Source organism: Opisthocomus hoazin, chromosome 4 (assembly GCF_030867145.1).
Source record: "Opisthocomus hoazin isolate bOpiHoa1 chromosome 4, bOpiHoa1.hap1, whole genome shotgun sequence".
Taxonomy (NCBI): domain Eukaryota; kingdom Metazoa; phylum Chordata; class Aves; order Opisthocomiformes; family Opisthocomidae; genus Opisthocomus; species Opisthocomus hoazin.
This window is the reverse complement of record NC_134417.1, coordinates 2,286,098-2,307,835: the sequence shown is the minus strand read 5'-3', so window position 1 is coordinate 2,307,835 and position 21,738 is coordinate 2,286,098. Positions and strand designations below refer to the sequence as shown.

The following is a 21,738-nucleotide window of genomic DNA, read 5'->3' as shown; positions in this document are numbered from 1 at the left end:
AAGAGAGGTCCCAGCTGACCGAACTGTAAATGCCAGATCATTTGGGTTCGGTATGCGAAGTCTGGTTGTTCACAGAATCACAGAATGTTGGGGGTTGGAAGGGACCTCTGTGGGTCACCCAGCCCAACCCCCTGCCCAAGCAGGGTCACCCAGAGCAGGCTGCACAGCACCACGTCCAGGCGGGGCTGGAATATCTCCAGAGAAGGAGACTCCACAGCCTCCCTGGGCAGCCTGGGCCAGGGCTCTGTCACCCTCAGAGGGAAGAAGTTCTTCCTCGGGTTCAGACAGAACTTCCCAGGCTTCAGTTTGTGCCCGTTGCCCCTTGTCCTGTCGCTGGGCACCACTGAACAGAGTCTGGCCCCATCCTCCTGACACCCACAAATTGTTGTCCTAATCACATTACTCCCAGGTGAGTTATGGGCTATAGAGGTCAGCAAGCCTTAACGCTGACGCGTGGATGGGCCAGATGAGCTTGAGAAATCTTTGATCGCCTGCTTGTAGGCTTTTGAGGGAGTGGTGGAGGAAGACTGCTGTTTAAAGAAGTGTTTATTCTGTTTGAAGAAGCTGGATTGCAGTCTGGGGGTGCAGGGCCGTCACTCCCAAAGCTGCAGAGCTGAGACATCCCTGAGCGCTGTTTTTTAAGACCTTCTAGCCCAAGACGAGATGCACACAGGTGAAACTGGAAGGACCGAAGCCTAGGCACGGGGCTGAAGGTAAGACTCGTCAGAAGTGCGGTAGGTGCAGGCCGTGCAGGCTGTTGCAGATGATGAGCGCTGTAACCAGCCTTCCCCATTCGGAATAGTAGCTTTTCCTTCTCCCTGGAAGAAGGATGCTCTTCTCAGCACCTTCCAGTACTACAGGTTCTGCATGGGAAGAGAGAAGTGCTTCCCCTTCTCTCCCCTCAAGATAACCAGTTTTTGAAATGAAATAGCAGCAGTTATTTGCATTGCTGGTTGCACAGAATCACAGAATCACAGAATGGTAGGGGTTGGGAAGGGACCTCTGTGGGTCATCTAGTCCAAACAGGGAAAGAAATGCGATTCTTAAAGTTAGTTTCTGCTACAAAAGAAATGGCCCATTTTCTTAGTCCTGGATGGCTCTCTGAAAGAGTGTCACCAGTGTTACTCACAAAGAGGTTTTGTCATCAGCATCAGACTCCCTCCTGCTTCAGTTTATGTAAGTCACAGGATGCTTGGGTCACTTGTCTAGTGCTGGCTGCTCTGCCACCCATTTGAATTTAAAAGCATCTTCTCTGTATTATTAGTTAATACCTGTTTATGCACAAATAATTCTTCCTCTAAGTAAATTATACCCTTGATCTCCATAAGTGGAGGGAAGGAACTAGGCCCATGCTAGAAGTACAAGCCTATTGTCCTCAGTGATATTTTGATCTTGAATTCTTCGTGCAGCCCCATCTTCTGCTGCGGCCAGGCTCTGGCGTCCGGCGTGCCGAGGTAAGAAACACCCTCGGTAAGGAGTGACAGCACTATAGTTCAGTCACTTGTTCCACGGCTTGATGAAACATGACCAGCGAAGCAGCTCTTGAAATGAAGGAGAGCTGTTCCTCTTGACAAGGGCTGGGAAATGGAGGAAACCGCCGTTTATGGTGGATTTTGTGGAGGTCTGTGTTTTAGCGCACGCTTGATGTTAATGAAAGCTAGGGACATCAGCTGGACCGAAACTTCAGTTCTTGAGTATGTTCACAGAATGTGCTACATGGCCCTGTGAAATGCTGCCAGTGTGACCCCAAACCATGGGAAATCAACCAAGTCTCAGATCTTACTGAAGGCTAAAGCGATGCTGACTTCTATTTTTCATTAAGGTTTGTGATCTCAGCCAGGTCTGTGCGCACATGCCTAACTGGTGAGATCGCACTCCACGTGACGCTCCAGAGCTGTGACCGCATTTTGCTTTGGTTTTTGGGCTGCCTGAAGCCTAGAAATGCTGGCCCCAGAATCAGTGTGGTCCTTGCTTTCCTTGGGATGGGCTCTTGCTAGTTTGCGACACAGATTTCCTTCTTGGGTTGTAAAGACTCTTGACCTATTACTTGGGAAGACAAGAGGAAAAGCCATCGTGAGGATCTGAGTCTCTGCAGGCACAGAAACAGCAGCCTGGCCTCCACACCACTTGCTGACCAGCCTCAGGCGCCGTGGTGGCCTTCTCTGCAGGACCACGTCTACCAGGCTAGAAACCCGCATGGACCAAAGCAGAAGAAAACGTCCAAGTGAAGCCCAGCCTCAACAGGCTGAAGCCAAATGAGGGGTTTTTGCCACAGGTGGTAACAACAGAGGAAGGGGACAGGACGCTTTACAAGAGGGAGTTGACATTTTGTGAGGTGCGCACAGGAACTCACGGAATCCATCGTTTATTTTGACCACCGTACGAGACAGTTCCTGCTGCTGGCTGATGTGGGGTCATTTACTAGCTTGTCTGATTATCCAAAAAATAAGGATGCCATTGGCGAATATAGCTACTCTTGGAACATGGGTTTTTCACTAGAAACCCAAAATTTACATAACTAATTCTTGTGTCTCCTTCTCTGACATAACGAAGGGCAGAATCAGTCAGCTCCCTGGCAGCCGACTGCTGAGAGCTCGGCCTTGTTCTGTCTGGGGGAAAGAAGCAAACTGCAAAGAAGCGGAACTTTACATATTTTTGACAAGTAAATACAGAACTTTTGGTCAAAGTGCAACGTGACTTCATACACCACACACACGCTCGCCGGGACAAAGCCAGGCCATACGTCTGTCTCGTTTTCTGGTTATGTTTTTCCTCCTCCGGAGCTGCTTTGTTTAGTTCACAGCTAACCTTTAAACTTTCGGTTTGACGGTGAGAAGAATGGCAAGCATCTGCTAAACCTGATTGTTCGTTGAAAAAATTTAATTATAGTGCTCAGCTGGTCCCGCGCTGTTGTTACAGCAGCTGAAATTTCAGCAAGTTTTAAAATACTGCTAAAAAAATGGAGCTTTTGCAATTTTTCAGCAGGGTGTCTTAATTGTCTCTTTTGCAAGAAATTTAAACTCGTGTGAAACCGGTCTTCAGGCAGCATCGTCGTCAGACAGCTTTCAGGAGAACTCAATGTTAGTGATAGGCAGGAAGGGTCCTCAACCTGATCTCTGTCTGGTGCGAGCGCGGGAGCGCGAAGGAGCCCTGCTTCACAGCTTCCAGCTACCCGCAGCCGGTGGAGGGACGGAGTTGGCAGGTTGTTAGCTCAGGAGCTGAGCGGCTGGAAAGGTATTCATCTGAGCAGAGATTATGCTGTGGAAATGTACGTTTTGCTGCTTCTCACCAGGAGCAAAAATCGTTATTCCCTTTTACGTAACTGAATTATGAATGACCTAAAGTTAGAAACAGTGTACGTGAGCTGTTAGTATCCTTATGCAAATAAAGGTATTGTGTGAAGTGCAAAGATTTAAAATATAAAAAGGGGAAGTGCTTAAAAAGCTGTAGTATTTCCTGATGAGAAAGGGAAATTATCTGAGTATGCTTTAACTGCCTGTGTACCAGCCTTGAAAGTGTTGCGCCGTTAGGAGCCTGCTCATCTGCCAGTTTGTTTTTTAAGCCGATCCAAGTAACCTTCACTTAACACAGCCCTAACTTCCCGTCTGTGAGTACAGCAGACTTCTAGCAGCTACGGCCAGAAAAGCACATTGCGGTTTTCTAGACCAAGACTGCCTTCTCCTGCGCCATGTAGGCTCCCAGCCCCACGCTCTGTAAGAACTCCTGCCCCGGGGTTTTCTCTCCCCGGGCTCCCGGGGAGCGAGGGCTCTGGGCTGGTCCTCCCGCAGCCCCCGGCGCGGTGTGGGCTCCCACTGACCACCCTTGGTGGGTGCCTGAGCGTGGCAGGGAGCTCCTCAGCTGAGCCCAGGGAGCCGGCCCGGGCCGTGCCACGCTGCCGGCGAGCGGTGGCTTGCCTAGGACAGGAGCACGCGTGGCAAGCTGCGAGAGCACGGGCGAGATGTGCTTACACAAGCTCACGGGCTCCGGTTCACTCGCAGTGTTGACATACCCCGGGAGCCGAAAGCGCGGCGGCTGCAGACCTTGGTGGCTGGCAGGGGAGCTGCTGTGAAAGCTCCGTGGTGGCCGTCGCGTCCGGGGCCGTGCAATCCATCAGGGAAGCTGTCTGGAATGTAGGGCATTGGGACAGCTGCACCAGGCCAGGCGAGGAGCTCGGGAACGCCGCAGCCCTTCGGGTTGGGAAACCCTGACGGACCCTTGTGCCGCTGGTATCAGGGCAGGGAGGTGGAGGCCGGGTTCAGCGTTAGCGGGCGTCGGGAGGGAGCCGGGGCGCATCTCACTACCTGCGACGTTTTGGAGGTGGGACATTGGAGAGAGAGGGGACCACGGTCTTCTCAGACTTGGGAAAGCAGGTAACTTTTAAAAGTCTGTCGCTTCTAATTTTAGATTCTTAACTGTAAAAATGCCACTTGAATTTTTCTGCCGGTCAATATTGATTTGAAACAATTTAATTTTCCCATTAGAAAGAGAGTGGAGCATATTTGTATTCCAGTGCAATTTCCATTTCCATGATATCTGTCCCAGGGACAGACGAAAGAGCTTCAGAATGTCATACTCTCGTTAATGTGCTTCTGTGTTAGAAAAAAAAAAGATGGGCATTACTAGGTTTAATTAATTTTAGGAAAAAATATAAATAGCATACATATTACGAGGATCTAAAGACATGAGACATTTATTCACCTTTTTATTGCTTCCTGCCTACAGTAATAACCTGTTCCTCATTTCAATTCTCCTCCCCTTTTAAAATTATAAAATATTGTCTCCTATATATTAAAATGTTAATATAAAAGGCTAAGAAAGCCTGTCATATCATATGCAATATTTTACATCTTCCATTTTCTCTTCGAGGTTCAGTACCATATTGACTTATGCCAGAAAAATCTAGTAGCCGGCCGTGACACGACAAAACAATCTGTTTATTATCAGAAGCTCACCAACTAACCAATCTGATTTTTACAGTCGTTTCTGTCTAATGATACTGCCTGTGAATAGATGGGTAGGGAAGGCTTAGGATCAAAGAACAAACCACAGATTTCACAACGTTTTCTTGGCAAAACAACATGTTGATTTCGCTACTGCACTGGAATCTGCAAACCTTCATTAAGCGTGTTTTTCCTGGGATTCCTCTGGCTACCATTTTCTTTCCTGTCTTTGTATGACAAATCTTTGTCCGGGATGGTCGGTCTGAAGTTGCGTTAGCCTGGCTTAGCATTTTAATAGAGCTGCGCGCTTTCCTTCGAGAAGGACGTAGGCTCTTCCCCGGGAGCGTGTCAGGTCCCGAAACAGTCCCATTTTAGGCATCAGAGCAGGTGCTCCAAAGCTTGTTTACGAAGGACGGGGTGACCGGGCTGTCGATCTGGGCTGGGATTTGGAGTGCTGCTCCAAAGCAGCTGTGTCGGCACAGTGGCTGTCTCCACGTCCCTCCCCATCCGTCCATGCCCACGGCAGCCACCGCTTCCAGACCAGGCAGCAGCATTCAGGCCGGGAACACCGGGCTGGTGAGTCCCACCAGTGACTTCTGGATACAAGGGGGCTTTCTTCTGTGCTGGGAACACCGGGCTGGTGAGTCCCACCAGTGACTTCTGGATACAAGGGGCCTTTCTTCTGTGCTGGGAACACCGGGCTGGTGAGTCCCATCAGTGATTTCTGGATATAGGGATGATTTCTTCCATGCTGGGAACACTGGGCTGGTGAGTCCCACCAGAGATTTCTGGTTACAAAGGGGCTTTCTTCTGTGCTGCCCTGCTGGGTGCAGGAAGCCTGGGACTTGAGGACAAACTTGCCAGTTGTCTTTCAGGCATCCCACGATTCCTCCGTCCGTTGAGAGCCAAGTCTTGTTGGTCAGCCTGGAGAGAGCTTGCTTGGCACCAGAGTGCCAGTAATGGAGGAGCAGCTGGATGTGTCTTAGAAAACGGGCGCCGTGCCCTTCGGCGTGTCTGGCTGCAAGCAGAGGAGGAGGAAATCAGGGAGCTCCTGGTGAACCAACCCTCCCTGGGCTAACTTGACCAGATGAAGCTTTGTTGATGACCAAAGTGCAGGGGTAGCCAAAAGGAGAAGGTGACAAAGGTCATCCAGAGATTTGCCCGAGCACCAACCCGAAGGCCCAGCAGCAGCGCAGCAGCGTGAGGACCTCCTCGGCACGCGGGTTGGAAAGTCCTGCAGCTGGGAGCTTGCTGTCCCGCAGCCGCTATGGGTGCAGCAAGGGCGTTAGTCCAAGCTAAGCCATCTGTAGGCTTAGGACCTGTCCCCCAGCCTGTTGCCGGAGGGGCATGTGCTGCACCAGGAGCGGCTGGTGGCACGGACCTGCAAGCGTGGTCACCGGGAGCTTTGCAAGTCTGAGATTCCCAAAGCTGGGAGAGTGGCTTGCGCGTAGCGTTTATTGGAAACTGGCCGTATGTTCTGCCTCACCGGCGGGCAAAGCTTTTCACGGTCACTCGGGTAGGAGAAAGGGTTTGTTTAACTTGAGAAATGCCTGAAGGTCTCGGAGGTGAAGAGGTGCAACGCTCCTGCCTATTAACTGGGCCTGGCGTTGGCGAACGGTTGGAGGAGAGAGCTATTAAGCGTGGCTGAAGGGCAGAGCTGGAGTTCTGGGGCGGCGAGGCATGCAGGGAAGGCCTGTGGCGTAGGGACGGGTGAAAAAACGCTCTCGTGAGAAAATGCTTCATGCAAACAATTGTGGGGCTGTGGTTGGGCTTGAGGTTACGGGGCTGGGTGGGAACACTGCGATAACGCCACGTCGGCTCGGGGAACTGCTTTTGCCAGGAACCTACGTCGCTTTGCTAGGTTAGGGATCGCACGTGTTGTCGGTCTGCCGTTCTGCAGCAACAGCTCCCTTCACGTCTTCGCCTGTGTGGCCAGCAAGAGCTCAAACCGCTTCTGTTTCTTTGCCTCTTCTTCCTCTCTGAAGGGAAGAACCAGAGAAACACCAGCAGACTCTGTCGCCCTTGGTTAGGCACTGGTTTCACGGTGTCTCGATACTGGAAGTGCTGTAAAAACCAGAAAGAGTTCGGTGTTTACAGCAGCAGTGATGCAATGTTCATTCTTCTCAGCTCTGCGGTTCCACACCCACAGCCCTCTCCCAGGCTCGGGAGATGGGAGATACCGGGTGCAAAAATCAGACGCACGTTTTCTGCCCAGGAGCGCTGCTGGCACAGCCTTGTTCCGAGGGGCTTGCGGCGGGACCAGCGCGACGAGAGGGGGTTTGCAGGGGCCGGGAGCAGGGCCCGGCCTCGCGAGGAGCGGGGTGGCCGGAGGGGACACGCGGCGCTCGTGGCAGGGCTGAATTGGCCAACGCGTTACCCGTGTTTTGCCAGGTGGCTTCTGTGCACGAGGGAAGTACGCGCGCTGCGTCCGGCCGAGCGGGAGCGCGCACGGAGCGTGTGGGCGGTGGGACGGCACCGGGCGTGCGGGGATGGGCATGGTGCCCCATCTCATTCCCCGTGGCGGGGCCCACACTCCTCCTGCCGCCTCGCCAGCCACCCGGGGAAGCCTGGGCAGAGGTGCGGGGCCGGGGGAGCGGGGCATCCCCGGAGGCAGCCGGAGTGGACAGGACGGTTACGCCGTGTCTGGGGACAGGGAGAGCCGCTTTGCCGGGGCCCTTCGCGGTGCTGGAAAAGCCCCATCCACCCCAAAAGCCGATTACCCACCGCAGAGCGGCTGAAGGCAGCGTGGCCCACGGGGCTTTTGGCAGGACGACGGCGACAGTCTGTTCGAAGTCAGGGGAAGGATTTTAGCAAGTTTTGGGGTGTTTTCTGAATTTCTTTGAGAGGTCTTTTACCACGTGAAGAGACTTTGCTGTGCTTCCCTCCTCATCTAAACCCAGCCGCTTCTTTTTAATGCTAATTCCGTACACCTCTTCCTTTTCACTTAGCGCACCTTAGCGCTTTTTCCTGGCATATTCAAAAAGACAATTCCTCAAGAGCTGCTGAACTCACTCTTCTGCTCCTCCTTCCAAATCCCTGTTAGCGTCACCTTTCGCTCCGTACTGACTATTTAGTTTGCGATCCTGCTGAATGGCTTCTGCCATTACGTTTGGTGCCTGCTCGCGTCAGGATCTGCAACGCTGCTGTCACCCAGCGCCGCCTCTTTCTTTTGGAAGCCTTCTGTCCACTGAAACAGTTCCCAGCAGCACCAGCATCTGTTCTCCCTCCCTGTGCTGAGCAGGATTTGTTTCATCTCTGCCCCATTTGTTTCACAGCTCTTCCTAACGTTCCTTACGCTGCTTGTTCATCGTCAGTCGCTGGCCTGCACCTCTCCTCCATCGTTAATTAAGTGTCTGAATGCTCTCTTTTATCCGGTGATACAACCCTCATGCTGCATTCGGGATTTTTAACATTGTTCCCTGTTTAATGTTGCTCTTCGGTCTGCGATCGGGGTAAGGGACGTGGCTCTTTGACCGTTGTCTCCCTCCATGGTCTTCTCCACCTTCCCGCCCTTGTCTCTCGATGGCCGTGCTGCTCGCTTTCCCCCGGCCGGTTGGCACACGTGTCCATCAGCAGTAAACAGCTACCAAAAGAGATCATGGATTTTCTTTCCTCTCATCTTCTGCGTGTTTGAACTACTTGAAAACCATCTGGGTTTTGCTTAATTTTAGAAAAACCCGGTAAGGAGTTAAGCTGCTCTCCACAGCGGGGGAAAATTCTCAGGAGCGTACCGGCTCCCCACTTCTCAAAATAGCTACTGCCTTTATTTGGAGGAATGCACTGACCCGTTTAGTGGCACACCGCATCGTTGAAACGTGTGTGAAGAGTGCCCGACGGTGGTGGTATTCAAATTCAACACCGCCAGAAAAACACACCGGCAGCGGTGGATGCGTGCCAAAATTTTTCATGCAGGCTTCTAATTTTAGGCTGTAACCTTTCCAGTGCCCTGAAGAGGCCTTCAGAATCTCCAAAATCACTGACCTCTTCAGAAAATATTGGCCTGAATGCTTTGCAAGTACTTTACGTTGTTAAAAAAGTATTAACGAAGCTTTATAGAACTGAGTAATCTTTAATAATTGCCTTCAGCCTCTCGGGCAGCGCGCAACTGCTTATTTTGAGGGGAATGCTCAGCAGCTTGAGCAAGACCAGCCAATCCCCCCGCCAGCGGAGGAATGAAGCCAGTGGGATGCAGGAGCAACTCAGCTACCCTCAATGCCAGACATCCTCGGTGACGCTGGCTTTCGGGGCTGGAAGCGCCTGGATGTGGCTGCGCGCATGCATCCGCGCGTTATGAAACAACCGGTTGCCCCATGAGTATTTTTAATTAGTATTTTCCTTTTAAATGCTCCATTTACCCTCTTCACACGAGGTATTTCTGCCACGTGCTGTTTTTATTGGGGTAAACATACTCCCTTCGGACAGCTCCTTCAAGCCGGTTCAGAGATCTCTTGGCCTCTTTTAATTGTTTTTCCCTCCCATGTCTCGTTCCTTTCATCCCCGCCTACGTTTGCTGAAGCGAACTCCGCGCAGCCGTACCGACCCCGAGGGCTCCGGACCCGCAGGGCTGGGGCAGACTAGGCGACAGATCAGATAAGGGATCTATTTTAAGCAACGCATTTTTCTTAGGTCATACACTTTTTAGAGTCGGTGTCTTTGTGACAAGTACCGCTTCAGGTTACTAATCTGTCTCATATGCAGTGGGTGAAACAAGTCGCCGCAGCGCGACTGCACTGCACAAGGTGAGCTGCCGGCTGGTGTTCTCGTTGCTGTTTTTGTTGTTTGGGGTCCTTCTTGCTTTTCCAGCCAGGGGATGAAAAATTGACTGGACGGTCTCACTTCTCATTAAATCTGTGAAGCGGTTCTGAGTTCTAGCTCAGCAGGAAAATGGGTGAAGGTTTCAACTTTTTCAGATCTTTGTGAAAACAATTTACGTACCAAAACCAATGGACATTTTGGGTCTGCTTTCAGAAGCTTAGCTTTCGAATTAGTGCTTCCAGCTGTTCAGCCAAGCTGCGATTCACCTGACCCCGGGGAAAAGCGGGGCTCCTTCAGCCCGCGAAAATCCGCGGCTGGTTTGCTCGGGAGCGGATCAGTGCCAGAGTCCTGAGCAAACGCCGCTCTCCCGACGGTCCCAGCGAGGGAGCACCGACAGCTGCCGTGCCGAGCGCGCGGCTGCGGACGCTGCCCGGGAGGGCCTAAGGAGGCAAAGCGAGGAACACCCCGCGGCCAGAAGATTGCGTAGGCTCACTGACAGGTAAGGACGTATTGCGCCTGGGACCGATGTCCAACATTCAGGAGAGGTGGCAGCAAGTGGAGAAATTGGCAGTTCTTCCTCTCTCTGGGCGGGAGGGAGAGGTCGTCCTTCTAGGAAGGAGCGTGCAGCCGGCCACCTGCCCGCCACAGCTCCACGGTGTTGCTCTGTGTAGAGGGACCTGGGTGTCCTGGTGGACGACAGGTTGACCATGAGCCAGCAGTGTGCCCTGGCTGCCAAGAAGGCCAATGGGATCCTGGGGTACATCAAGAGGAGTGTGGGCAGCAGGTCAGGGAGGTTCTCCTTCCCCTCTACTCTGCTCTAGTGAGGCCCCATCTGCAGTGCTGTGTCCAGTGCTGGGCTCCCCAGTTCAAGAAAGATGAGGAGCTACTGGAGAGAGTCCAGCGCAGGGCTACGAGGATGAGGAGGGGACTGGAGCATCTCTGCTACGAGGAGAGGCTGAGGGAGCTGGGCTTGTTCAGCCTGGAGAAGAGAAGGCTGAGAGGGGACCTTAGAAATGCCTCTAAATATCTGCAGGGTGGGGGTCAGGAGGACGGGGCCAGACTCTGTTCAGTGGTGCCCAGTGACAGGACAAGGGGCAACGGGCACAAACTGAAGCAGAGGAAGCTCCAGCTGAACACGAGGAAGAACTTCTTCCCTCTGAGGGTGACGGAGCCCTGGCCCAGGCTGCCCAGGGAGGTTGTGGAGTCTCCTTCTCTGGAGATATTCAAGCCCCGCCTGGACGCGGTGCTGTGCAGCCTGCTCTGGGTGACCCTGCTTGGGCAGGGGGTTGGGCTGGGTGACCCACAGAGGGCCCTGCCAACCCCTGCCGTGCCGGGGTTCTGGGATTCTGTTGCGCGAGGCCCCGGCTGGGGCCCGGTGATGAGCTGCATCGCAGCCCGCGGTCCCTGCCCCTCTCCTGGCCGCTCTGCCTCACGGACCCGCCGGCCGGCGCCGAGGGGCAGAGCGGGAACACATTTCCGTGCTGGCAGGCGCGCTCCGTCGCTGCCGGGCTGTGCGGCGCCGGGCGGCGGGGGTAGGCGGTGGGCCCGGGGTCCCGGCGCGGCGCTGACACCGCTTCTACCCGCGCCGGCGCCGGTGCCGGCCCAGCGGTGCGGGGCGTCCGGCGGCTCGCGGGGGGGTGGGCGGGACTACAGCTCCCAGGGCCGCGCGGGGCCGCCGTGACATCACGTGCGGCGGCTCGCGGGTCACATGCCCCGCCGGCCCCTTTGTTTTGAGCGGCGCTGGCAGCGCTACCGGCGGCGGCGGAGAGGCCCGAGCGCGCCGCACCGCACCGCGCCGCTCCCGGATCCCGGTTGTGAGTGCGGGGCTCGGGCGGGGAGGGGAGCGGGGTGCGTGGCCGGGACCGTTAGGCGCCGCGGCGGGGCAGGGCCGTGGGCAGCGCCGGTTCCCGGGGCCCGCCGGCGGGGTTGGCAGGGCTGGGGGTGCCGGCCGTGCTCCCCCCCCCCCCCGTCGCGGAGGTTTCGTAACGCGGGGTCTCCTCGGCGCCCCCCGGGCGGCGGCGGATTGGGCGGGGGAGGCGGGGAGGCGGGGCCGCGGCGCGGGGGCCGCCCGCGGATTGGGCAGGGCGCTGTCGCCGGGGCGGCTCGGGGTGAAGGTGAGCTGGAGGGCGCGCATGCGCGCAGGGCCGGGGACCCTCGGCTGCCCCCCCCGGGCCGGGAGCCATTTTGTGCTGCCGCGGCCCGGCCGGCGGGCGGGCGGCCCGGGGGCCGGAGGCGGCTCCACAGACCCTTCCCGCCGCGAATGGCGGCACCCGGTGGCTTTTCCCCCTCTCCGGTGGTCTGTGACCTCTCGGGGACCTTTGCGCTTGCCAGAAAAGAAAAGGTTACCTCAGGGCTTCCGCGCGGTGCCTTTCGGCCGCGTGTTTTTGTTTGGCTGCGCTTAATCGCGAGTCTCACGGCCCCGTCAGTTCCTGTTTTGGCTGGGTGATTTCTGAGGGCACTTAGTGCTGCTTTTTTTGAGTGTCATTAGCTTGATTGCTGCTGAATTTTGGCATTCGGAGTATTTTTTTTTTTTAATCAGAGTAAAAAACTTCAGCAGTGCAATAACTCGTTCCTGTGCGAATCACCTTGTTCCCTTTGAATTCTTGTTTACAAGTTCTTCGGTGTTCTTAAAGACTTCATCTTTAAGTTGTTCAAATCCCCAATTCCTATTGTAAAAACGGATTTTTTTAAACTCCTTTAAAACCAACAACTTTTTGGTCTTTTTTATGTCTCCAAGAAAGAAGAAGGAAGAATTTGTGTTTTGGTGGAGGGAAAGGTGATGCGCTTTGCTTTTCCCCCCTTCCTGTAGCAGCAAGCAGCTGGCGTGCTGCGGTCTGCCCGGCGCTGCGGCAGAGCCCGCCGGCAGCTCTCCTCAGGCTGCCGCGGTCGGCGGACGTCCCAGTCGCAGCCCGTCTGCGGATCCTGTTAGCTGAGATCACAGACAGCACCACGAGAGCCGGCCCAGCCCGGGTGACGGTCCCCGGGCTTCGCGAGGAGCGCACCGCTTGCGTTGCCCGTTCTGGTGACGTTAGCTCGGGGTGTTGTGGCTGATGCCGTGCGAGGTGTGAGCAGACGTGGCTGCTCCGCAGGCTCCGGCCGCTGTCGGTGGCTCCTGCCCTGGCCCGGGGCAGCTGCCGGTTTCCACCGCCTGCTTTGCTCCCTTTGCAGGCGGTCGCCGCTCTGGCCACGCCACGCGAGACGTGACACGACGGGACGTGGCGGAGGGCACGGGCGCAGCGTGGAAGCCACCTCCGCTGTCCGCAGCGGGAGCCCGGCTCAGCGTCGGGTGTGCTGGGAGCTGCGCCCTGGGGTGAGCAGAGCTGGGCACGCCTGATGGGTGGCTCGGTGCCACCCACAGAATCACAGAATAGTAGGGGTTGGAAGGGACCTCTGTGGGTCATCTAGTCCAACCCCCCTGCCGAAGCAGGGTCACCTACAGCAGGCCGCACAGGACCCCGTCCAGACGGGTCTTGAATATCAGTTCCCCCCGCTGTCTTCTGCCAGCTCTGCTGACAGACCAGAGAAGTTCGGTAATGCAGAAAAACAGCCCTACCAGAAGGTGGCTGGAGGTTGGCAGAGCTGCTGGCGAAGGGAGAGGGGTAAAATACCTAAAATACGTGAGGCTGCTGGAGTGGGGAAGGAGGAGTTCGGTGCAACAGCAAAGCAATTTGCATAGGAGGATTTATGGATAGAAAGTGGCCGGGCAAACGTTCTGCAGACGTCATTTACCGGCCGCTGAGCTGGGCTCCTGGTGAGATTGTTCCTGAGGAGCACCTTGTGTAGACAAGCCCACAGGCAGTTCAGATGAAGGAAACGGAGGGACCTGATGTGCTGGTGAGCCCAGCTTGATGCAGAGGTGCGCGTGTGCAGGTAACATCCACGTCGGAGCCGTGCCGGGATTTGTGAAGCGTTTTTAAAGCCTGCTGTTGGGGAGCACGGTTTGTTGTTCCTTTGCAGTGTTTTGAATGGGTGGACTCCCTGGCTGCTGAAGGTCTGTCCGTGTTGGCCCTTGCTCAGGCACGCAAGCCAATACATTTTATATTTTTTTTCACTACAATAAGTTCCCATAGTTATATTTGGGGAAAAAAATAATTTCTTTTGCTGCATTTAAACTTCCTGAAGACATCTCACCGTTGAGTTCTCTGGTTGGTGCAGAGCCTGTAGGCACCTGTGAGTACCTTTACACACAGGGAAGGCGCAGACAGGTGCATCCTCGTGCGTTTCCCTCCTTCGCGCACCCGGCAGCTCGGCTTCGGGCACGGATTGTGCTCTGCCTTTCCAGCCTTGGGCTGAAACAGGGGGCCGGCAGCTGGAAGCGGTGGCATTTTAAGACTGCCAGAGCAAGGCTTGCCAGAAGGCCATGGGTGTGTCTGGTAGAGCTGAACGTGGGGTCGTGTTACTGGTGGTCTTAGGCATTTATCTCACTTAACCAAACCTACAGAAGTAATTAACTGGGTATAAATTGAAGTATAGTATATTCAAAACCAGTACTTTCTGCAATGGAGTGTAATTCTTTTTCCTTTCCATTCTTTTATTTGTGATTTTGCAATATTTATCCCCTTGTTTAGTTTGTGCTCCGTGGATTTATTTTTTTTTATTCTCCCATTTCTGTAAACCATCGCAACATTAAGAAAAAGAACATTCGCCGACTGCTACTTTTGTGGTGTTCCAGTGAGAGAGAAGACGTTGCTTCCTTCAGTGAGCAGTCTTAACCCAAAGCCCTTATTTCCCTTTGTTAGTGATTGCATAATATAGTGTATTCTTAAGTCTTAACAGCTCCGGTAACGAGAAGGATTTAATCTTAAAGCTTTTTGTACTTAGTTGCAGGGTTTTGCCCTTTCACGCAATATGCCGGTGTCTTGTTTCTGATCTCAGGCTGACTTTGTTCTGGGAAAGCTCCATTAGCTTTAGTGAAATTATTCTGCTTTAAATCTGTGACACTAGAAGCAAGTCTTTAGAGTTTAGATTTGTATTTCCGTTGTTACATTTCCCTTTTCTACTGCTGATGCTTCATTTCTGCCCACTTTCTCATGCCGAGTAGCATGGAATTCACTGCAGATAGAGTTCAGTGTAAGGGTTAGGGTGTTAGCGACAGAGCTGGTGAGTGGTGGCGGTGGTTGTTGTTGGGTTTGTTTTTTACCCGGCCTGCGTCATCACAGGGTAGAATGGTTGTGAAACGCATTGGACAGAAGATCAGCTGCAGATCAGGCTGTCCGTTGGTGCCTCGTTAAAATAGCTCTGAAGCAATCGTTTATTAGATAGGCTCGTGGCAACAGCGTTTTCCAGGCATCAAAGTGACAACTGGTCCTATTTTAATGCGAATTAAAATTAAATATTTTTGTAGGGTAACTGAGCCGTGCCAAGAATCTGCCTTGTAAATACGTGTAAAAAATTTTGGGTGGAAAATGATAGTTTTAAAACCTCTTTTCTCAGTGAGCAAATGTACAGCAGGCGTTCTCTGCTTGCTCTTTGTTAAGATGGTGCCTTTTAAAGGTGCTGTGTGAAAAGCCTGTTTAAAAAAAGCGAAGCGTGTTCATTGTGTTCTATATTAAGCGATGATGTGGCCAGACTTGGATCGGGTAATTGCAGCTCTGAAGGTGCTAGCACGTCAGGAAATGGAATTGCTGCGAGGAGCTGATGTTTCCTGACTCTGCGAGTGCGGAATGAGGGAAACTGCATATAACCTCTGGGAGGCACGAAAAACATTTCCACACAATTCGGGATAATTCAGCGCGTGTCCTTCTAGACCTGCAAGCAAACGTGGCATGCGGTGGGAGCGATCCCCGTGCCGGGCCGCGGAGGGCGGTTTGCCCGGCCTCCTGCCGCCTCGGTGTGTTCCGGGGGACGTTCACCCGCTGCGCTTGGAAGCTCAGGAGTGGCAGAAAGCCCCGCTGCTGCTCGGCTGGTTGAGCGCGTCGCCTCTCAGACGCGCCGTCGGCTGCCTTTTCTTCGCCTGCACACTTTGATATTGGTATATGCTAACATCCGAGTACCTGATTTTTGCAACTTCAGCGCTCTGAGAACGTGAGTGCGTGTTTGCGTGCCAGGGGGAACGTTGCACGCTACGTGTTTGAAACTGAAAAGCGTTTGAGCAAAAGTTGTGCTGATAATTATTTGCTAGTAGTACTTTGGGAAACAGAAAATCTCCTTGTCCTCAGTAAGTCGCCCTTGGTTGTTGTTTTCAGTAGTTTTACACAAGCAAAGGTAATTCTTTCTTCCTTCTGTCTTGGGTGCTAGCAGTTTACACTGATTTTTAATTGAATCTTAGATTATCGGTGAGCTAATTTTTAGATGCTAGGAATGAACAGGTAAAAACTTACGGTCAAGGTTATTCCTTGGGATAACTGAATGTTACTAAAAACTAGTATTATAAGACTTCATTAGGATAGACTTTATAATGCAAATGGAGTGATTTCCCAACTGAATTTTTACTTTGAAAATGTCAGTCTTGCTTTCCACTTTTGGACTAGTGCTGTGATAGTAGTCCTTGGAGGCTCCAGCTGAAATGAGGATTGCACGGAAAAATGAGAAAAGCCCAAGCTCTGGGTCTTTATCCAGCCAATCTCTGGCTTCTGTCAGTCGGGCGATTCGCTGGAGCCAGGAACTCGGGTGTTTTTTATCTTGAACGCTAAAGCAGTGCCGGTGGCGCTGGGGCATTGGGAACTTGCCGTCCGTGACACCTTGCTGTGGGTTCACTTTCAGGTGATGCTGCATTGCCCTGCACGAGGTGCACAGTGGTTTGGCCTGTGTCCCCTCTAGAAAAGGTCAAAAATTGTACCAGCTCTTTGAGTAACGAAACAAGTACCTTGTGTAATTCTCGTGATGAAATTGAGAATATACTGGACTGTATACTGAAGTGTGTTAATTTTTCAGACCGTAGCGCTGCGAAGGAGAAACTCTGCAAACTTTTCTCAATGACTCTATAGCCAACTGATGTAACAATGGTACTAATCCTGGGACGCAGACTGAATAGAGAGGATAGCGGGATACGAGATTCCCCTGCAACCAAGCGGAAAGTTTTTGAAATGGACCCAAAATCGTTGTCAGGCCCCGAGTTTTTCGACTTCTCCTCGGGATCATCCCACGCCGAAAGCATTCTCCAGATCTTCAATGAGTTTCGGGACAGCCGGTTGTTCACGGATGTTATCATCTGCGTGGAAGGGAGGGAGTTCCCCTGCCATCGCGCCGTGCTCTCAGCCTGCAGCAGCTACTTCAGAGCCATGTTTTGCAACGACCACAGAGAAAGCAGAGAGATGCTAGTGGAGATCAACGGCATTTTCGCTGAAGCTATGGATTGCTTTTTACAGTACGTATACACTGGCAAGGTGAAAATCACTACAGAGAACGTGCAGTACCTCTTTGAAACGTCGAGTCTCTTTCAGATCAGCGTTCTGCGGGACGCCTGCGCCAAGTTCCTGGAAGAACAGCTGGATCCCTGCAATTGCCTGGGAATCCAGCGCTTTGCAGATACGCACTCGCTCAAGACGCTGTTCACCAAGTGCAGGAATTTTGCGCTGCAGACGTTTGAGGACGTGTCCCAGCATGAGGAATTCCTGGAACTGGGGAAGGACGAGCTTATTGATTACATTTGCAGTGACGAACTGGTGATCAGTAAGGAAGAGATGGTGTTTGAGGCCGTCATGCGCTGGGTGTACCGGGCAGTTGAGCTGCGAAGACCAGTGTTACACGAACTTCTGACGCACGTCAGGCTCCCCTTGTTACACCCCAACTACTTTGTTCAGACGGTGGAAGTGGACCAGCTGATTCAGAATTCCCCAGAGTGCTACCAGCTGCTGCACGAAGCCAGGCGATACCACATCCTCGGAAATGAGATGATGTCTCCCAGAACTAGGCCGCGCAGGTGAGGAAACTTTTTTTCTCTCCCCCCCCTTATTTCTGTAGGAGAAGGACATAGCTTGATCTACAGATGTTCGATATACACACGCCCAGAAAATACCTCTTGCAGATTATTTTATTTTGCACTCTGGAGCCGCTACAGTTACACTTCTGTACTTCCCCACAACACGCAACGTTCACACAGGTCCTGAAAAGGTACATCAGTGAGTCTTTTTGCCCAGATCACTTTATTGCTGTGAAATAAACGACTCCAGGTAAGTGAAGTTATCCTACCTCACAAGTAAAATATTTTATAAAGGTTAATGTTTGCTAGGTGAGATCTTCAGTTACTTGATACAGTAGCAGCATCTTGAAAAGAATGTACTGTGCTATAGCAAGTGAACCATTCAACTTCCCAACCTTCTTTCTAACAAAGTCGTGCGAGTGTACAGCACACTATAAAGGATGGGGATATATATTCAGAGCATTCACTTGCTACAAATAGTTTACAGATGGAGTAGTAGAAGGATTCATAATAGACGGTAGACGGCAGAACAACAGGTTTGTAACTGCAAAGAGACTAAATCTTGCATTTTTAAAGAATTATGAAACAGTTCCTGAAGTATTTCGTGCTTATTCTATGACATTGTAATAATTCAGAATTGCTGCTGCTTAATAATGTGTTACACAAATAGGTGGCTCAAACTGCAAGAAGAAATGAGGAAGAGACCATTAGTGGCATTTATGAGCAATGGTGGTTATGGTTTTTATTCCTGAAAAATATTTCCCCAGTCAAAGCCTTACCTCCACATGATAGTTGACATGATAGCTTAGCGTTAACTCCAGCTGATTTACGCTGTAGCTGGAAAATGAGGTGGTATATTAAGGTGATGCAATGATCTGGTCTGGACAAAAGATTGTGTTAGGAGTCACTCCTCTTTATCTACTCTTAGTCATATGCAGTTGCTCTACAGCAACTGTGCCAGGAACCTTTATTTTTTTTTTTTTGGCATGTGTTGAAGGCTTGCTTATGGGGGGGCGAAATACTGGGCAGGCATTTGCCCCAGTAGCAGGTTTCCAGTCTTCAGCCCTGTCGTGAGAGAAGGAATTGTCCTTGAAGTCCTCGCCGCCCCGCTGCCGGGTTTTCGAAGCTGTACGCTGCCGTGGCGGGTCGTTGGGAACTGTCGATCGTTTCTGAGGCATTGCGTACCCCGAGCCTGGGCCGGAGGGAGGGACCGTGGAATTCAGACCAAAGACCTCCTTGTTTCGTGAGCGGTTGGAGGGGGGCTGTATCTTGTGGTGTCTGGTGTACGTTTATTACTTAATTTGATAAAGAAAGCAAATACACTCAGACAGAACAGGTTTGCCAGAGTGCACGGTGTGTGTGCCCTTGAGAATCTGAATGGCCTCAGTCTAGCGTTCCGGTCTGGAAATGAAGTCCCTTGCTTGACGCAGGTGATTTCTGAAGCGGGGTGGAGGGCGTGGGTTTGGGGGGATTTGTTGGTTTTACTGCTGAGCTTGGTAAACTGCACTGCGAATTCCAGTAGGCAGGGACGAGAGAAGTAATTTACGAAGAGAAAAACTGGCTGGCCTCCCAGCAGGGATTTTTTCCCCTTTTCTATATTACATTCATGGCATGGTTCTTTGTCATCTGTTTCTGTTGCCTATAGCAAAAAGAGATCGTGTTTTAAAACGGTTACTGGGGGGGGGGGGTGTCCCCTTGTTTTCACCACACCTTTTGTGGGCATTTCTAGGGGGGTTGGCAAGGAGAGGACGCTGAAGAGCTCTCTCTTCCTGCTTTCTTGCCTTCCTCCAATTTCTTTTTAAAATAAACTGTTTCTAAAAGGAGACAGGCTGCAGGGTCAGAAATTCCCACGCCAGTGTTTTTACTGAAACTTCTGGAAATTAATAGTGATTCCTTGTACGGGTATGTACGCACCTATGGATGAAGCGGGTTCTACCCGTGTTTTTAAAAGAACAGTGGGGACTGCGATTCGCAGTTGATCTTCTCCTTGAGGCCAGTGAAGCGTTACCTGAAGTAAATAAAAGTTTAAATCCTGGCGGTTGCTGGCTTGCTCTTTTGCCACTAGGCAGGGTTGGCACATGCAGAAGTTCTTTTTCTCAGTTACTGCTGGGAGCGGGGTAGCGACATCTGGAGGGTGTCTCTCCTGCTCCCTCCAAGCCTCTCTTGCCCGCTGCTCCTGGCGTTGCACAGCAGGTCTCCAAGCCAAGAGCAAGCAGTGAGCAATAATGCGTTTCCGTACGCAAACCAAAGCAGGCTCTTCCTGCTGTATGCTTTGACTTGTCTTCAGATTTTCACGTACCTGTGAATTTTTCGATCCCAGTTTCCGTTAAGCTGTCTGATAACAATATATGAGTGTTCTCTTTTTAGTTAGAACTAAGTTATTACATTCATACGTTTTAACACATCCTTTCTGGTTGCCTTTAGAAAACTTTAATATAGTCCCTTATTTTTCCCTTGAGGAGATGAGGTTGTATTTCACAGAATCACAGAATGTTTGGGGTTGGCAGGGACCTCTGTGGGTCACCCAGCCCAACCCCCTGCCCAAGCAGGGTCACCCAGAGCAGGCTGCACAGCACCGTGTCCAGGCGGGGCTGGAATATCTCCAGAGAAGGAGACTCCACAACCTCCCTGGGCAGCCTGGGCCAGGGCTCCGTCACCCTCAGAGGGAAGAAGTTCTTCCTCGGGTTCAGCTGGAGCTTCCTCTGCTTCAGTTTGTGCCCATTGCCCCTTGTCCTGTCGCTGGGCACCACTGAACAGAGTCTGGCCCCGTCCTCCTGACCCCCACCCTGCAGATATTTGTGAGTATATATTAGGGCCTCGCAGCCTTCTCTTCTTCAGGCTGAACAAGCCCAGCTATAATTTCACTATACGTTTCTGTCTGTTATCCCATTTACTACCCAGAAGTGAATCAACGGGGAAAAATGAAGTGGTGATTTACCAGAATTCCTGTAATTTGTCTGCCAAATTTAGAAGGGTTTTGACTGTAATCTGTTTGAACTACTGAAAGTTCTCCTCTCCAGCTGATGCTGTGCTGGTTGGCATTCTCGCCTGCTCTAGAGGTCTGCCTGTAGCTGCAGGCCCGCTCGGGAACCTGCTCTGGGGAAGGCACGGGATCGTATGACCCTGTCGGTCGCCTTCCGCTCCCCCCTTTTCTGTTTTGTGCAGCTCTTCCTGACGGGAGGGTGTCTGCTGGAGTCTCTCAAGGGCCTGTTTTATCTCACCTCTGTTATTTTGCTCACACAGTTTCTCCCTAGGACAACAGGGAGGACTTTCTCTACAACTAATTGAGATCACAGCTTTTTCTAGTCTCCATTCAAATATATCCTTAGTTCTTTGCTGGAATTAGCCCTTGCCTGTACGGTTTTGCTGTGTATTCCCACTTTTTTTTTTTTAAACTGCTGTGTTCTCCGTCATCTGCAAAAAGTCTTTTGGAGCTAACCTGAAAACATACACAGTGCACGACCCCTTCGAGAAAATGTAATGGAGAAGATGTTTCTTAACTGAAGAAAGGATATGGTTATATAGGTACTCAAATGGTCAGAAAATTTTTGGGTTTCTGTGGATTTGAAATACTGTGCTAAATTAGTATTTTCTTTAAAGAGCACGACTCCATCATAGCAAGTCATAAAGAGCTCTCTCCAGTTGAAGATTACAGTAAGCTTTTCAGTAAGTGGAGGCCCTGATTCTAACCTAGAAGGTAATCAACAGCCAAACCTCTTTGGTACATACAGTTAGCTGATGTATTGGGGTTTGCTGCTGAGGCAAATTGTGAGAGGAGTATCTTGCTTTTAAGGAAATTCTGGCACAGGAACTTCCCCTCTCTTATCCTTTGAGAGATTCTTTTCAGAGTTGTTCCTCAAAAAAGCAAAACAAAATAACAGTGAATACATAGAAAGCAGGAACGAGCATGACTTCAAATCTGAGCAGCTGAAGAGGGTGTTTCTTCTGGCTAGTTCAGGTGCCTTAAGTATGTTGTTTTATAGTCTTACAGTACATTAGCATTTAGCATTGCCTTTGCCTAGTTAAAATATTCTGAGTAGAAACACACGTGGTATATTCAAATTATGGTGTGTGGTGACAAGGAGACAGAGTTAACTAATTTTATTCCTTATGTTTCAGAACGGGGAATACGTCATCAGGATTTATAAGTTAATATGTGCATAAGTTCACAGGTTAGGAAAT

The 21,738-nt window shown here is 51.7% G+C and overlaps 1 protein-coding gene across 7 annotated transcripts in view; it reads left to right on the top strand.

Annotated features, from left to right (window-relative positions):
- The first annotated feature begins 4,075 nt into the window (after nt 1–4,075).
- KLHL24 (kelch like family member 24) overlaps nt 4,076–21,738 on the top strand; it is a 29,593-nt gene continuing 11,930 nt past the window's right edge. Inside the window, exons 1-2 of one of the 7 annotated variants that reach the window (XM_075417571.1) lie at nt 4,076–4,370; nt 16,569–17,556. In XM_075417571.1, the coding sequence (XP_075273686.1) occupies nt 16,637–17,556 (920 nt within the window). In that variant the 5' untranslated portion in view covers nt 4,076–4,370; nt 16,569–16,636. Of the gene's footprint in view, nt 4,371–5,403; nt 5,645–9,626; nt 10,195–11,398; nt 11,510–11,954; nt 12,472–14,729; nt 15,720–16,568; nt 17,557–21,738 lie in introns of those variants that run through there. The other 6 variants (XM_075417573.1, XM_075417570.1, XM_075417567.1 and 3 more) reach the window with 6 other exon arrangements.